We start from the raw sequence: 17573 nt of genomic DNA, 5'->3' as shown, positions 1-17573 counted from the left end.
AGATAATGAATTCACTATTTGCTAATGCTTAATAAATGATTTATAGTGTGTAGTTATAATAAAGTGTTACCGAGGTGACATTTAAAAATAATCCAATAATAACTAATTAAGCCAGGATTTCTCTATTTTTAGCCAAAAAGCCTGATAGATTAATGTTGTGCAATGAAATATAGTGTCACTGGAAACACGCATGACAGTGCTTTTACATAGTTCATTCATAGATAGAGCAGCCAGAAAGAGGAAACTGATGGATTTGAGCCGCATATTAGCATCATTGACCCATAACAATGTACAGTAAGTTACATATTACTGTCAGTATGTGTGTGTGCTCTTTATAAATGACTGAAAAACAGCTGCTGGTAATGTATATTGATCGCAAATGCTCAGTTTGTGATCATATCTCAGTTTAGTTCTGTTGATTTGTAATTTCAAATATTCATAGCTTGAAATTGATGGAAATATGAAGTTCAGTAAAGTTAGCTACAGATTCGTATTTTCCGGATCAATAACTCATGTCATTATGACCTATTCGCTATTAGTATGACTAACGCTACTATGGTGAAGGCTTAAACTGAGCAGTGCTCATAATATGGAGCAAAAAAAAAAAAGAATAAGACAGCTGTGAAACATAACCAGCTTTGTATTTTTGTAGGAAACACAGTTTAGATTGGTTTTGGGTAAGAGGTGTGTGAGTTACTGCCGTCGGTCTATCACTGAATGTGTCAGGAATATCAAAACAAAACCAACCTAACTCCGCTCCCTTAGCACCCCTCACAGAGCTTGATCCACGCTGGCATTTCTCCTCTTGGGTTTTCAGTTTTGAAAAGGGAAAAATTCCACCATCCCGTCCAAACTTTAAGGATACCGGGTATCAGATTCGCACAATCCATATGCACTCGCTCGGAAGCTTGACAGAGCCCCTGCGTGTAGCTACAGTTGCTAAGCCACGATTAGTGGGTGGCGGTTTTTGGGTGTGGCTTAGCAAAGGGTCAATTCTAAACATATTTTTTAGAAAACTAATTGCAAACACAAATCCTTCGAAAACACACCAGGATATAAACCCAAAACATGGCGCTAATATTAATAATAACATTTTTTTTATTTAAAAAATACTTTTATCTTCTTCTGCCAAAAATAATACAAAACTTGGTCACACATTTACTGTCTACACACTATTATTATGTTTGCTGTAAAGCATATCAATTTATGCTAAGTGCTTAAGAACAAACCAAAACAACAACACATCAAGACGAGGGTCTATTCATCTTCACTGGTCTGCAGGTCCTTCAGCAGCTTGTCCCTCATGTTGTCCAGCAATGATAGCTTCATACGAGCAGCTTGTTTCTTCTTCGTCTTTGGCGAGTCATTGGGGTTGGCTGATGCGTTGCTTTTTTGTGGTTGTCTGCAAGCTTTTTTTCTCTGTCTTTGCTTTGGTCCCGCCTTAACTTTTGGCTGTATGAGAATAGAAAAGGAGAAGAGTTACTTTTGATAAGGGGTAACATAATATCACTACTATATATGGCAGTGGTTAAGATTGTAGGTTCAAATCTCAATAGTGAACGTTAGGGGCTGCACGATATTGTAACAGAATACCTTCAAAGTATGCGGAAGATGCATTTTTTTTTTAACAGGAATGGACACAAGATCCCCAAAAATGTTTGAACCCAAATTTCCCACATAAGCACCACAATTAAAGGGCCATGACACCCCCCACTTTCGGTTAAAGTCTACTTCAGAATTTTTTAAAAAGATGCATGATTAATGGGCGTGGAGCTCAGCGGGCATCGGGCAGGAGTGGGCGTGGCCAGCAGGGGAGAACGTGAGCGAACGAAGCTAGCTCACAAAATGAGACAAACCGTGAGGAGATGCATGAGTTTATAGTTTACAAAGTTAAAATGCAAAGAAATGAACAGTGATTTAAAGCCCTGCTACATTTGTTATTCCTAATTTCATATCCACATAACCACAATTTATATCATTATAAAGATAAGTGTGTTCATGTAAACACTATAAATGAGGACTTCTCCCTCAATCCTCGTATCCAGCAGACTCAGTGCAGTTTTACTCAGTTTTAACCATTAGTCCTGCTGGTAATCTGGAGGATTTAGGCAAACACAGCAGCACAGTGATGTGTCTGAATGTGAACGAACTCCTGATAAAAGACAGCGTCCGCCATTCTCTAATTCTCGTGCTGCTCTCCCGACAAAAATACTATCAGCACACACACAGCTTTGCTGTATGATCGGCCCTGACAAGATCGTGGGGGAAAACATGCAACAAACCCTGTGGATCATGGAAACAAACGCATACGAGCCTTCATGAACGGCTAAATACTGTGTGCCGTGGGGGTCCGTGTCTCACAGCTCGGGCTTGACTCTGGCAGGTCTCATGAATAATTAAGCAGCCGGCTCTTCTCATAGGATAAGAAAACTCCGCTATGAATAATAATGAGAAACCGACGCGTCATCATTGCACTTGTAGTTCTGCGCTACGTCACCGATTTTGATCCCGCCCTAAAAATCATTTTAAACCCGGAAGATGAAATTAGCTGACAAAAGCTCAAAATTATCCAGTTTTCCCCACAATTAAAGCTGACAGGTGCTAACATTGCCTTAAATGATGCTCAACACACACAAATCTGTTAATATATAAAACAAAGTTCTCCAGGGGGTAACGGTTAAAATAGACAGGTCAGGAGACCTGCTGCACTGAGTCTGCTGGATACGGGGATTGAGGGAGAAGTCCTCATTTATAGTGTTTACATGAACACACTTATCTTTATAATGATATAAATTGTGGTTATGTGTATATGAAATTAGGAATAACAAATGTAGCAAGGCATTAAATCACTGTTCATTTCTTTGCATTTTAACTTTGTAAACTATAAACTCATGCGTCTCCTCACGGTTTGTCTCATTTTGTGAGCTAACTGACAATAAAGTCGTTCGCTCACGTTCTCCCCTGCTGGCCACGCCCACTCCTGCCCGATGCTCGCGGAGCTCCACACCCATTAATCATGCATCTTTTGAAAAAATTCTGAAGTAGACTTTAACTGAAAGTGGGGGGGTGTCATTGCCCTGTAAAGCCATATGCAAATAATAAGCTAATAATAAACATCTGCTCTATTGTGGTTAAACGGTTGCTGATATGCGCAGTTGTGCACTTTTTAATATCAATGCGAAAATTATATTGGGGATTACCAAAGATTGCTCAAGTTACAAATCCACCTACAATGTCCCAGCATGCCTTAGGACATGGATATACAGCAGGCATGTCTTTACAGGACGGTGTGGAACTCAATAGTTTACACAACCCACACTCCTCTCTCACGTTTTGCTTCAATGAAATCTTAAGATGTCATGTATCCTCAAGCAGTGATGACATAAGAGTGTAACACCGTGTACAGCAGGACGGGTGTGAGCTCTTATAACCTGTCCTGACACATATCGCAGTCTCGAGCGTCAGATCAGCGAATGCAGAGAACAAGCTCCTCTTTTACATCAAAATAGCCGTTGATTACCTCTGAACCAGCTTGGAAATGAAGTTAAGCAAAAGTTAGTCACTATTAAAGTTGAGCAACTCGCAATTTCACCATCAGTAGTTACTCAAAACAGCATCACTGATAGACTGATAGGAAGAAAGGGCGTGGAGACTGCAAGAATGTTGTTAGGACATCATGAAAAAGTGTTTGTATTGGCTGTGAGTGTGTGTGAATGAAAGTAAGGGGTGTATTTCTGTTTAAAACAACTGGGAACGAGACTTGCTCATTGTTCAAACCAGCAAACATTAAATTACCAACTTATGAATACCATACTACACCAACTATAATCACTGGATAAAAGGTATTTCGTATTAATTTGTATTATGTAGACCAGGGGTGTCCAAACTCCGTCCTGGAGGGCCAGTGTCCTGGAGAGTTTAGCTCCAACCCTAATCAGACACACCTGAACAAGCTAATCAAGCTCTTACTAGATATACTAGAAACTTCCTTGCAGGTGTGTTGAAGCAAGTTGGAGCTAAACCTTCTAAGAAACTGGTCCCCAGGACCGAGTTTGGACACCCCTGATGTAGGCTATATATTACATTATTTTGTATCATGTAGACCAACATTTCTCAGAGAAGTAGTACCTTGGTTCTGCATGTCTGCGGAATAAATGCAAACAAACAACCTTTACCAACTAAGGTTGAAAACTACACCATTTCAGTTCAACTCTACAAACACTACACCATTTAAAAACTACGTCATTTGGAAAAACTGGATAAAGGGTATCGTGTGTTGCAGATTAAAATCAAACCCATATATCCTACACCAATATGTCTCAAAATGACTTCAAAACTCTGTTTATTATGCAATATAAACACTGAATTGGAACCCAGATTTCTCACATAAGCACCAAGGCTCAACATTTTAAAATTTTACGCCAGCGACATTTAAATCAAAACGACCAACTCTGAATTAAAACAACTACATCACACAACCTCTGGATTCTGGAATTGCTGGACTAAAACTATGTTGCAAGCTTAATTCAATTCCATTTTCTAACATAAGCACCAAAGCTTAACATTTTTAAGTTCAACACCAGCAAAATTCAAAATGACAAACTCCGAGCAGTAATCACTACACCACACCATCTCTAAAAAATACTTGAGAAAGAAATAGGTTACGGGCTAAATTTAAACCTAGATTTCCCACATAAGCACCACAATTCAACATAAGACCCAATAAGCCACTAATAAGGGACAATTACCAACCCAATGTTTCTAACTTAAGTACCCTTGTTCGACACATTTGATACCTTTCAGAGTAAAACATATGTTGCTTGTTAAATTTGAACCCAAATCTCTCACATAAGCACGAAGGCTCAACATTTTAGAATTGAACGCCAGCCACATTCAAATCAAAATGACCAACTATAGGTTAAAACAACTACATCAAGCAACTTCTGGAAATGCTGGACTAAAAATGTGTTGTGAGCTAAATTCAATCCCAATTTTCTAACATAAGCACCAAGTTTAACACCAGAAACATTAAAAATAGCCAACTCTATGCAATAAACACTACACAACACCTCTAGAAATACTGGATAAAGAAATAAGATACGGGCTAAATTCAAACCTATATTACCCACACAAGCACCACAATTTAATCTCTGGAGAAAACAAGCAACCCAACAACCACTAAAGTAAGCAAATACCAACCAAATGTTCGCCAAATAAGCACCCTTGTTTAATACATTTGATACAATTCACACTAAATTACGTTGCTCACATAAGCACCAAGGCTCAACATTTTAGAATTTTACGCCAGCAACATACAAATCAAAGCAACCAACTCTGAATTAAAACAACTACATCACACAACCTCTGGAAAAGCTGGACTAAAACTATGTTGCAAGCTTAATTCAATTCCAATTTTCTCACATAAGCACCAAGGCTTAACATTTTAGAATTTAACGTCAGCAATATTCAAATCAAAATAACCAACCCTGAGTGAAAACAACTACATCACACAACCATTGGAAAAGCAGGACTAATTTTATGTTGCGAGCTAAATTCAATCCCAATATTCTAACATGCGCACCAAGGTTTGACATTTTAGAACTCAACACTAGAAACATTAAAAATAGCCAACTCTAAGCAATAATCACTACACCAAACTATATCTAGAAATACTGGACAAAGAAATAAGATACGGGCTAAATTCAAACCTATATTACCCACACAAGCACCACAAATGAATCTCTGGAGAAAACAAGCAACCCAACAACCACTAAAATAAGCAAATACCAACCCAACGTTCCCCAAATAAGCACCCTTGTTTAACACATTTGATTCAATTCACACTAAATTATGTTGCTTGTTAAATTTGAACCCAAATTTCTCACATAAGCACCAAGGCTCAACATTTTAGAATTTTACGCCAGCAACATACAAATCAAAACAACCAACTCTGAATTAAAACAACTACATCACACAACCTCTAGAAATGCTGGACTAAAACTATGTTGCAAGCTTAATTCAATTCCAATTTTCTCACATCAGCACCAAGGCTTAACATTTTAGAATTTAACGTCAGCAATATTCAAATCAAAATGACCAACTCGGAGTTAAAACAACTACATCAAATGACCTCTAAAAATGCTGGACTAAATTTATGTTGCAAGCTAAATTCAATCCCAATTTTCTTACTTAAGCACCAAAGCTTGACATTTTTATGTTCAACACCAGCAACATTTAAAATAACCAACTCTGAGCAATAAACACTACATCACACCTTCCCTAGAAATACTAGATAAAGAAACAAGATACAGGCTAAACTCAAACCTAAATTTCCCACATAAGCACCACAATTCAACGTCTTGAGAAGACGAGCAACCCAACAACCACTAAAATGAGCAATTACCAAACCAATGTTTCCAACACAAGCACCACTCTTCAACACATTTGATATATTTCAGACTGAAATATGCGTTGCAAGCTTAAATCGATCCCAATTTTCTAACATAAGCACCAAGGCTTAACATTTAGAAATGTTACACCTGCAACATTCAAATCAAAATGACCAACTCTAAGTTATAACATCTTCATCACACAACCTCTGAAAATGCTAGACTAAAACTATGTTGCAAGCTTAATTCGATCCCAATTTTCCCAAATAAGCACCACAGAGTACACAATATCTACAGCAAGTCTGTATTTTTTACGAAAAAATCTGGTCATACCTGAGGGGGTGGACGTGGAGGGAAGGTGCAGGGTGGTCTGTTGTGTTTCTGGTGAAATGGCAGGACGTGCGTAGGGTCCAAAGGAACCCAAGGGACTCCTGGAGGTACAGGTGGGGTTCCGCAGTGCGTGGCCTGTAAGTTCAACACACCGCGCACAGCCTTTGCTTCATCGCTAGCTTTATAGATGGTTACAAATCCCTCACGAGGTTTGTGGACCAGCATGTATCGACCTTCCTGCAACCTGAGGTGGGTGTTAAAGGACACAAGGATGATAGAGATTGTGTTATTGACAGACCTGTGAGAGCTGAACGGATAATTTGCAGATGATGACAAGCTGTCAAACACACACAACATTTAGCTTGAGGAGGTCACAACATGAAAATGTAAAAAACAATATATATAAAAATATAGTATAGAATAGTATTATATAGTATAATATAATAAAATATAATATAATAAAATCTAATAATATAATATAATACAATTTAATATAATAAAGTATAATTTAGTATAATATAGTGTAGAATAGTATAATATAATAAAATAAAACATAATAAAATCTAACAATATAATATAATAAAATTTAATATAATAAAGTATAATTTAATATAAAATATAACAATATAATATGGTATAATATAATATAATTTAATATAATATAGTATAATATAATAAAATAAAATATAATAAAATTTAATATAATAAAGTATAATTTAATATAAAATATAATATAATATAATATAATATAATATAATATAATATAATATAATATAATCTGGCGGTTCATTCCGCTGTGGTGACCCCAGATTAATAAAGGGACTAAGCTGAAATGAAAATAAATGAATAAATAATTAAATCTCACAGTCAAGGATTGAAAATCAAGGATGTTTATCAAGTCATGTTAAACCGTAGTTCTGGGCGATTTAATTGAGGCAATTTTCATGTGCATTTTGTCAGTAAAGCCGTTTCTAGTAAACCTTCAGCGCAGACGATTATATGGAGCAGTTTACTACAATTAACAGCATTTATAGCATCAAAAACATAAGCTTGCATTTACACAATGTGCGTATACTCACTGTTTAAATAAGTAAAACATATATTAAAATACAAAACCAAAACATTTACATGCATATATTTATTTATAATTTCTACTAGATATAAGAATTTAATTTATAAATATAAAGAAAAATTCTCAAATATATAGATGTGTTTATTTATAAGCATACAAAATAAATATAAACAGTGGATCTATCTATCTATCTATCTATCTATCTATCTATCTATCTATCTATCTATCTATCTATCTATCTATCTATCTATCTATCTATCTATCTATCTATCTATCTATCTATCTATCTATCGTATCTATCTATCTATCTATCCATCTATCCATCCATCCAGACCCACCCATCTATCCATCTACCTAGGCGAGAATGTCATTGTTTAGATTGAAACTATGCAGTTTATTTATAAGGATAGTGCCTATTTTAAATATTTAAAATTTCTGAGATTCAACATGTCGGCAGCCATCAGCCTGTCATACTGAGCAGAGCAAAGAGGGTTGATGTTCTGCCACAAGATGGCGACAGAGACCACATAATCATCTAAAGTGACGTTGGTAAATTAGCAATGGTTTCTGCTGTGCTGATGGTCGAACTCTCGCAATATTACACTCGTAGCAGTGCGACAAGTCTGTATTTCATCACTGGTGGGACACTAAGACACTCTGCAGCCAAATATTTTATCCATCAACCAATATTTTTCGGTAAAGTCTAGATGACATACAGCTGTGGATACTCACTTCAGTGTAGTATAATTTTGGTGATATTGTACAGCAATAATTAATACTTTTACATTACTGTGAGGATTGGGACAGACATTAATCAAAATCTTATATAAATATAAGTAATTTAATAAATATTATAATGATTAGAGATTTCAATTTGAATAATCAAACCAGCCCAATCAGACGGCCCAGTCTGTTGTGATTGGTCTATTTCTTAAAGGGATAGTTCTTCCAAAAGTGAAAATGTCAAACAAACTAGCTTAATACATTTCATTTTAAGAAGCAAAAATCTAAACCACCAAGTAAAACTTTACATCGAAGAAGTGAAAAATACTCACGCTGAGACTTTTTTCAGTAAGTGGTAGAGGGTGTTTAGACATCTAGCTGGCCTGAAATAAAGAACAAAAATAATCTCATTTACTTCCATTTCAACCTCTTTGAATACAAATAGGCTGCTATTGATTCAATGTAGACATTCTTAAAATAGTTCATTAACATTATTATTATAAATATTACTATAAATGATACACATTAATATTATTGTAATATTTCAAAAGAGTTTTAAAATCAAACATACAGTCAAAACTGCTCAAATCAGCATTTGTCATTTATTTATTGTTTAATATAATGCAAAAATGGACTTGCTTGAAGTCACAGGTGAGGTTTTGAATCCAGTCGTCGGGCAGCTTCTGCATCTGAGCCACTTCTGAAGTGTGTGCATTAATGCGACCTGCAAAAGAGAAGTGGAAACACTTCCTGAACAACCAACCTTCGCCTTTCTTTTATATCTGCTATCTAATAATACTCCCATTCATTACCCACAACGGCTGCATTCTTATTCAACTCGATAGCTTATATTTAGAGCCATTAAACCCGCTCACAGAAACATAAATCTGTGTCATCAACAGGTAAAACACGTATCGACTTGCAGCACTATAGGTTGTGAACGCAGCAGATTTTGCAACAATTGTTCACACGTTGTGTCTGAGTGTTGTATCTCTGTCTCGTAACGCTTCCCACTGATAGTGTCATTCAGAGTTCATGCCAGAAAAAAAGGAGCTCCACACCCCTACTTATTCAACACTGTATGAGAAACAGTGCTGTGGGCCAAACAACACAAGATTAAGAAAACATGACGAGACTGCAGGACATCAATAACTCTTCAAAATCAAGACTGGATGAGCCACAATTAGAGTGCAATTATTAAAAATAATTCATAATACACTGTAAAAAAGTGGAAACTTAAACAAATTACTTTGACTTGTTACAATTAAATGAATTAAGTTTGACAAACTTAATTTATAACAGTTTTCATTAATAAATTATGTAAGTTATTTTAGTTATAAAAGGTTTTAGTAATTTATTTATGGCAAGTATAAGTGTTGTTCACTATCAATAATGAGCAATACTTGTATTATTATTATTATGATTAAGTATTATTATACTAACATGGGAAGGGAATTATTTGTACTGTAATAAAATAATTTTTACTATTATTATTATATTAACAATATTAAATTGAATGATTTTTACTGTACTGTATGTACTGTCCTATTCTTGTTTCTTAAACAAATTACAAAAATTTGTAAAGGACTAACTTAATTTATTACGGAAAACTGTCATGAATTAAGTTTGTCAAACTTAATTTATTTCATTGTAACAAGTCGAAGTAATTTGTTTGAGTTTTCACTTTTTACAGTGTGATAAAATAATTTTAAACGAAGGCTGCTATTTTTATTGCTATTATTTTTATTATTAATATGAGGAAACAAAATCCAAAACTACACATCCCTGTGTAAAAAAAAAAAAGGTTCTGCAGCAGGATAATGACACTGTACAAAGCAGAACAGATAATCCACTTCTGAATAGCTGCAGAAAAAAATAATGAAGACTTTGGAGTGGCCTAGTCAAAGTCCTGACCTGAATCCAATTGAGATGCTGATCTTAAAAAGGTGGTTTATGGTCACACCCTCCAATATGGCTGAATTACAACAATGCTACAATGATGGGTGTTTCAAAATTCCTCAACTGCACTGAAACGCTTGATTGCAGTTGTTGCTGCTTAGGGTTGCCCAACCAGTTATTGGTTTTATTCACATAAAGCTATGTAGTTATGTGTTTTTATCTTCTTTAATGATAAAAGTCTTCATTTAACAATGGCATGATGCATTTACTTGTGTTATATTTGACTACTATTTAATATTTTTTAATGATCTGAAATATTAAAGTGAGACAAACATGTATAAAAAAAAGAAGAAAGAAAGCAGCAAGGAGCAAACCGTTTCACACCACTGTGTTTATACACAGACACACACCCACAGTAGGTGAGCATGTACAGTGCTCAGCATAAACTAGCTGAAAATGATTATTTTCAGTGAATTTTGGCAATATTTTTGGTGCATTTAAACAAAAGTTTTATTAAACCGTAATATTCATTACAATAGGAGGTTGGTCACACATCATCTTTAAAAATAGAAAGAAAATACACTTGAATACGATATGGTTTTACTAATTATTACACGATATGGTGTCTAAAAGAATGGTAGTAAATACAGGAGCTCCACAAGGAAGCATTTTAACCTCTTACTTTTCTCTTTACACAAATAAACTTAACATCCAGGATTTAGGTTTTAAGTTATTCAAATATGCAGATGATATGGCACTTGTACTATAGTTGATACCTTGTGTATTATACCTTGTACTATAGTTGTATAAATTTGCTTGGTGTCAAAGGAGTTCACTGGAAATCAATTAATAAAACCAAGGAAATAATAATTAGCAAAAATAAACTAGCTCTTAGTCAAGGGTTGAAACCTCTGGTCCTTAAGGAACATGAAATAGAGACAGTTGGATGTTTTAAATATTTAGGAACATTTATTGATAGTTGATTGAGATTTGCTGCAAACGCAGAGTGCATTTAAAAAAAAAAGAAATGCAGAGATTATATCTCATTAGGAGGTTACAACAAGTGTGGTTTATTTATAAACTAATTTCGAGAGGATCACGTGCTTATAATCAACACGACTGGCACCTCATTAGCTCCGTAATCTGCCCTATTAGATGATTACGGAAACATTATAAATAACCAGAGTTTTACACTTCAGTCATCTTCGTCTTGAAGCTTCCCTCCCTTCCACCCCTACTTCCCACCCTTTTTCCGATAGGGCGACACGGCGACTTAATAGCTAGCACTGTTGTCTCACAGCAAGAACAGCGCTGGTCCAACCTCCTATCGGGCCGGTTGGCGTTTTTGTGCGGAGTTACCATGTTCTCCCCGTGGGTTTCGCCCGGGTTCCTCCCACCGTCCAATAACATACACCATAGCCAATTGACTAAACCAAATTATCCAATGGGGTAAGCAAATTAATCTTGTTTTTTCTTTTGACGTAAGATTAATTTGCTTAGCCCATTGGCAGATTATTTTGCTTGTTTTAAGGAAAAACAGACTTAATATTGGCATATTATTTCTCAAAACAAGACAATATGTTTTGCTTGTCTAGAAAATTTTTCTTGATTTAGGAATTTTCAGATATTTGGACTAGAAACAAGACAAAAACCTAAGTAAGAAAAGCATGCAGTGTATTTGATGGAAATGTGTATTTATTGATTTATTTCAAGATACCAATTTATTTTAGTCCGTTTTAACATGTTTGCAGTGTGCCAAAATATTCAAGAACTTTGTGAAAACATGTTAGCAATGTACTAAAACATGCTATTAATAGCATTTTTTGAACATGTTTTAAGAAATAGCTAGCATGTTTCAGTTATTTTAGCACATAAAGTTAAACTCCTTGGCAACTAATTAAAAGTAAAGTTTTTATTTAATTGAAATGTATATTTATTTTGAATTTCAAGATACCAAATCATTTAGTCAGTTTTTACATGTTTGCAGTGTGCTAAAAATGCAGAAAATTTGTGAAAATGTGTTAGCAATGTACTAAAATATGCTAATAACACATTAAAAGCATTTTGTAAACATATTCTGATGAATTGTTAGCATGTTTTTTTATGTTTTAATTATTTCAGTATTTAATGTTAACCTGTTAGCAATGTACTAAAATATGCTAATAACACATTAAAAACATTTTGTGAACATATTTTGATGAATTGCTAGCATGTTTTTTTAATGTTTTAGTTATTTCAGTACATAAAGTTAACCTCCTTGGCAATTAGTTAAAATAACATTTTTTTTTTTACTGAAATGTGTATTTATTGTATAATTTCAAGATACCAAATCATTTTAGTGAGCTGTATGCTCAGCCAGAAAGTGTTCTTGAGCCATGTGGAAATATGCAGAGCCTAATCACCCCGCAGATGCCAACTCATTCTGTTATCACAGGCTGGACCCTGGACGAGCCAACGAATAGACTAGATTCCTTCAATAAACCCTGAAGAATCTCTAAAGCAAACCATCTGCCAAACAGAGACTCTTCTGCGATCTTCAGCTATTCTGAGGTATTTCCACCTGCAGGCATGAATGCCCTCATTACAGCTATTCCAAAATCACAGTCAGTGTTATATATCTATATCAGCTCTTTCGGCCTAAGACTTTTGCACAATATATAACCAATCAGTCTCTTTATTAAAAACAAACTAAATATATGAAATATGTACAAAAAACAAGACAGCACAAGATTTCCTCTTCAAGCAAAAGTGTATGTTTAATGTAGCTTCCCTCGGCACCAAACTCAGCTGAAGTGTTTTGTTTGAATTGTCGTGAGATTTTCTGAAATGATGTGCTGTATAGTATCAGGTTTGTTTTAGAACTTTCCAGAGTTTATCTTTAGGTTTAGAGTGTCTTATCTTTCTTTTTCTGCATAGGTGATGTCATACAACCTCTATAATATTCAGGTCTGGACTCTGTGTAGGCCATTTCATGATTTGATGAGCTGTTTTCTTTCTCTAAATAGGATTCTACTGCAATAAGTGAATCATTATCATATTAATACCAGTGAAATCCTTTCTAGTAGGATAAATACACATGTGTACTAACCAAAAGTTATTTTCTGCACTGCAAGAATGCGTTTATTTAATCAAAAAGTGAAAATTGTAAAATTGCGAATTGCATCTGCAATAGTCCCTTTATTAAAGAAACAGTTTAGGTTATTTATACAATGAATTCTATGCCAGGTTTTTACATTTGATTATTCAATTTCTGTAGCTAAATACTCTTAAACTCCCGAGTAAACCATAAAGCACTGTTTATTTCACCTTTTTTCTTTATTCTGTTGTAATTCTCTATACATGTAACTTGCTTGTGATATTTCACAGATGATTTACTCCCCTACAGAATCATCACAATCCTTCCAAATGGAGCTATCTATCACAGATTCCATAAAAACATGTAGCATACAACAACTTTCAACAGTCATAAAATAAAAAAATGGAAAATAAAAAAATTAATAAATGGAAAAAGTAAAAGGATCATGTGACACTAAAGACTGAAGTAACGATGCTGAAAATTCCGCTTTACAACATAGAAATAAATTACATCTAAATCTGCCTTCAATAACGAAACATGCATTTTAAATAGTAATAATATTATCAAAAAATGTATTACTGTATTTCTGATAAAGATAATGCCTTGGTAAGCAGAATATATATATATATATATATATATATATATATATATATATATATATATATATATGTATACGTGTATGCGCACACACACACACACACACACACACACACACACACACATATATATATATATATATATATATATATATTAAAAAAAAAAAAAAAAAAATATATATATATATATATATATATATATATATATATATATATATATATATATATATATATATATATATATATATATATTATATATATATAAAGCCCCACACATTTTTAAAAGTCTTACTCATCTCAAACTTTTGACCAGTAGAGTATATCTACTTATGAAGGCATTTAGGCAACATTTTCCAGCCTTCAGCAGTCATTAAAGGAGTGTCTACTTTTCCTCTTCCCCCCAGTGATACATCGTGCATGCGGTCGCATTATTCTGCAGCTTTTCGAATCTGTGATGTTAGTATCTACAGCAACCCGGACTCCAAACAATGAGTCATGAGTCATGAGAGAGGCATGCTGGGAGTTTGCGGGAAGTGTGACTCCCCTCCTTACCAGCACAAAAACTAGAGACAAAACTATCTGGATGGATAACTTCACACAAAACTTTCAACTGCTTTTGATGGCATCCGTCTGGGTGATTAGATCATATCTCTAATGATTAGCACTTTAAAGGGGACCTATTATGCAAAGATTACTTTTATAAAAGGGCTAAACACAGCTGTGTGGCAACAGTCTGAATATAACCAGCTTCTAATGGTAAAGATGTATACATTTCATTTTTTATAAATCACACCTGATAAAAACAGTCTGCAGAAACACTTTGATTGACATTCTCCCTGTGTACGTGTCATCAGAGGAAAAAAAGACCTGCCCATTAGTGACCATCTCCCCCTCATTAGCAGATAAAGTTTCTGAATCTGTAACTATGCTGACACATAGGCATTTGTAGCTCCGCCCTCTTTCAAAAAGCGCCCAATCTCATTTGAATTTAAAGCGAGTCACCAAAATGGCACAATTAGGGTCCATACCTAAAAAAGGTCAGTTACAAAAAGTTAACACACACACATTAACACACTAGAGACATCAGAGACTTAATTTATATCTCAAACAATTACTTTGGGTCCCCCTTAATGGCTCACATGGTGTTTGACAAGTTGTAAAAGTACAGTGTATAATCATATTTGTCATATGTTAATATTGTCATATTAAATAATATTGTAATTAAATGTTTATTATTAAATGTTTAATATTTACCTGTTATATTTATTTCAGATTTAATGTTTTTAAGCCTTACAGAAATATTGATATCACTCGTAAAACACAAGAAACATGTTTTTAGAAGATTTCCATTTAATCCCATTGAATTATATTCACGTTTTTTTTCTGTAAGGGATAAAAGTAAATATATTCCAACTTAAAATAATTGTTCACCTAAAAAAAAATTAAAACGACTCCATTATTTACTCACATTCAAGCCATCCTTGATGTAAAAATAATGAGGTAAAAAAGTCAAACACCAAAGATGGCTTAAAGAAGGTGAGTAAATTAAGGGGGTACTTTAATTTTTGGGTAAACTATCCCTGAAATGGATTTAACGATAAATGAAGGAGATAAATGATTTAACGTGATCATTTAATTAATTTTAATGTGTTATTTGTTTCTATAACATAATAAAGCAGCCCATGCACACACCCTTCAGGCCTGTGTAATGCTGCGTTCACACCAGACGCGGAACGCGCGTCAAGCGCGAGTGATTTACATGTTAAGTCAATGCAAATGCGCGAATAGACATCCTGCGGTGCGATACACGCGAATGACGGGAATTGCGCGGTGCGAATAGCGCAATACACGCAAATGGCCCAGGGAAATTAAGCGTTTTGCACGTTTGACGCGCTTAACGAATCTCTCGAGTTCGAAAATCTGAACTTCAGCAGACATTTGCGCCACGTTAACCAATCAGAAGCTTGCTCTTGTGGGGGCGTGATTGTGACGTAGAACCTATTGATGGTGTCCCGGGAGAGATCCTCCAGGCGACACCGACAACAAGTCATCAAACTGGGCTTAGCTCAGTCAGAAGCACTGCTGAAAGTCTCCGTCATCCAGGTTCAGTTTCTGGAGGAGTTTATGAGCTCACAGAGCTGGATGCACTTCTGAAAGGATGTAGTGGACTCAGACAGCACCCTAAACGTATCGACGCTGTTTACCATCTTTCATAAAGCACATAAACACTGTTATTTTCTTCATAAAATCCATGATAGCCATTTAGCTATGAAGCTAGAGTCACCGGGCAGACAGAAGCCCTGCCCATCACACGAATCCGCGTCTGTTTTGAAGTGAATTTGACACGCGAATGAAGCAGATTTGACGCGCGAATGAAGCTGGTAAACTCAATTGTTCACGCTGCAACTTACGCGCGAATATCGTGATTTATCTACGCGTTCCGCGTCTGGTGTGAACACAGCATCAGTCATATTGCATTTTATACAGCTAATTTTCACACATATTATGCAATATTAATCAGCAAATAAGTAAAAATGTAACCTATATATACAGTTGAAGTCATAATTATTCACCCGCCTGTGAATTCTTGTTTTTTTTTTTTTAAATATTTCCCAAATGATGTTTAACAGATTCAAGAAATTTTCACAGTATGTCTGATAATATTTTTTCTCCTGGATAAAGTCTTATTTGTTTTATTTTGTCTAAAATAACAGCAGTTTTTAATAAAAAAAAAACAAACAATTTAAGGTCATTATTATCTTCCCCTTTAAGCTATATATTTTTTGGATAGTCTACAGAACAAACCTATTATTTAAAATTATTTAATGACCTGCCTAATTACCATAACTTGCCTAATTACCCTAGTTAAGCCTTTAAATCTCACTTTAAGCTGAATACTAGTAGCTTGAAAAAAATCTAATCAAATATTATTTACTGTCATCATGGCAAAGATGAAATAATTATTATAGTTATTAGAGATGAGTTATTAAAACTATTATGTTTAGGAATGTGTTAAAAAAAATCTCCTCTCCGTTAAACAGAAATCGGGGCAAAAAAAAAAAAAAAAAAAAAAAAAAAAAAAAATATATATATATATATATATATATATATATATATATATATATATATATATATATATATATATATATATATATATATATATAAAGGATGGCTGATAATTCTGACTTTAACTATGCATTTCTGCTGCCCTTTAAAGTCTGAATCAGACATGAACTGAAAAATACAATCCATAAAAAGAGAAAACTGAAGAGCCTTACTGACGAAAGACTCGGTGCTGGAGTGCAGCAGCTTCTCAGCCCACAGCTGACAGGCCTCTGTGTGGGTCAAACTCTCGGCTCCGTAACACAGCTGATACTCCAGCTTGGGTAAAATGTGCACAGGAACAGCCTAAATCAAAGACAGGCTATCATTATACACTCACACACACCTTTAAAAACACACACAGAAGGGAAAACCATGTGCTTTTC

At 34.6% G+C, this 17573-nt stretch overlaps 1 protein-coding gene across 1 annotated transcript in view; it reads right to left on the bottom strand.

Annotated features, from left to right (window-relative positions):
- Positions 1–1080: 1080 nt before the first annotated feature.
- The window catches only part of ice2 (interactor of little elongator complex ELL subunit 2), a 36265-nt gene continuing 19772 nt past the window's right edge, over positions 1081–17573 (bottom strand). The window contains exons 12-16 of the mRNA XM_087312537.1: positions 17364–17493; positions 9154–9238; positions 8847–8897; positions 6723–6963; positions 1081–1452 (exon numbers count right to left, since the gene is read on the bottom strand). Of these exons, the coding sequence (XP_087168663.1) occupies positions 1258–1452; positions 6723–6963; positions 8847–8897; positions 9154–9238; positions 17364–17493 (702 nt within the window). The 3' untranslated portion in view covers positions 1081–1257. The remainder of the gene's footprint in view (positions 1453–6722; positions 6964–8846; positions 8898–9153; positions 9239–17363; positions 17494–17573) is intronic.

Source organism: Danio rerio, chromosome 25 (genome assembly GCF_052040795.2).
Source record: "Danio rerio strain M-AB ecotype USA chromosome 25, GRCz13ab, whole genome shotgun sequence".
NCBI classification, from domain to species: Eukaryota; Metazoa; Chordata; class Actinopteri; order Cypriniformes; family Danionidae; genus Danio; species Danio rerio.
The sequence above is the reverse complement of the archived record's forward strand: the minus strand, read 5'-3'. Positions and strand labels throughout refer to the sequence as shown.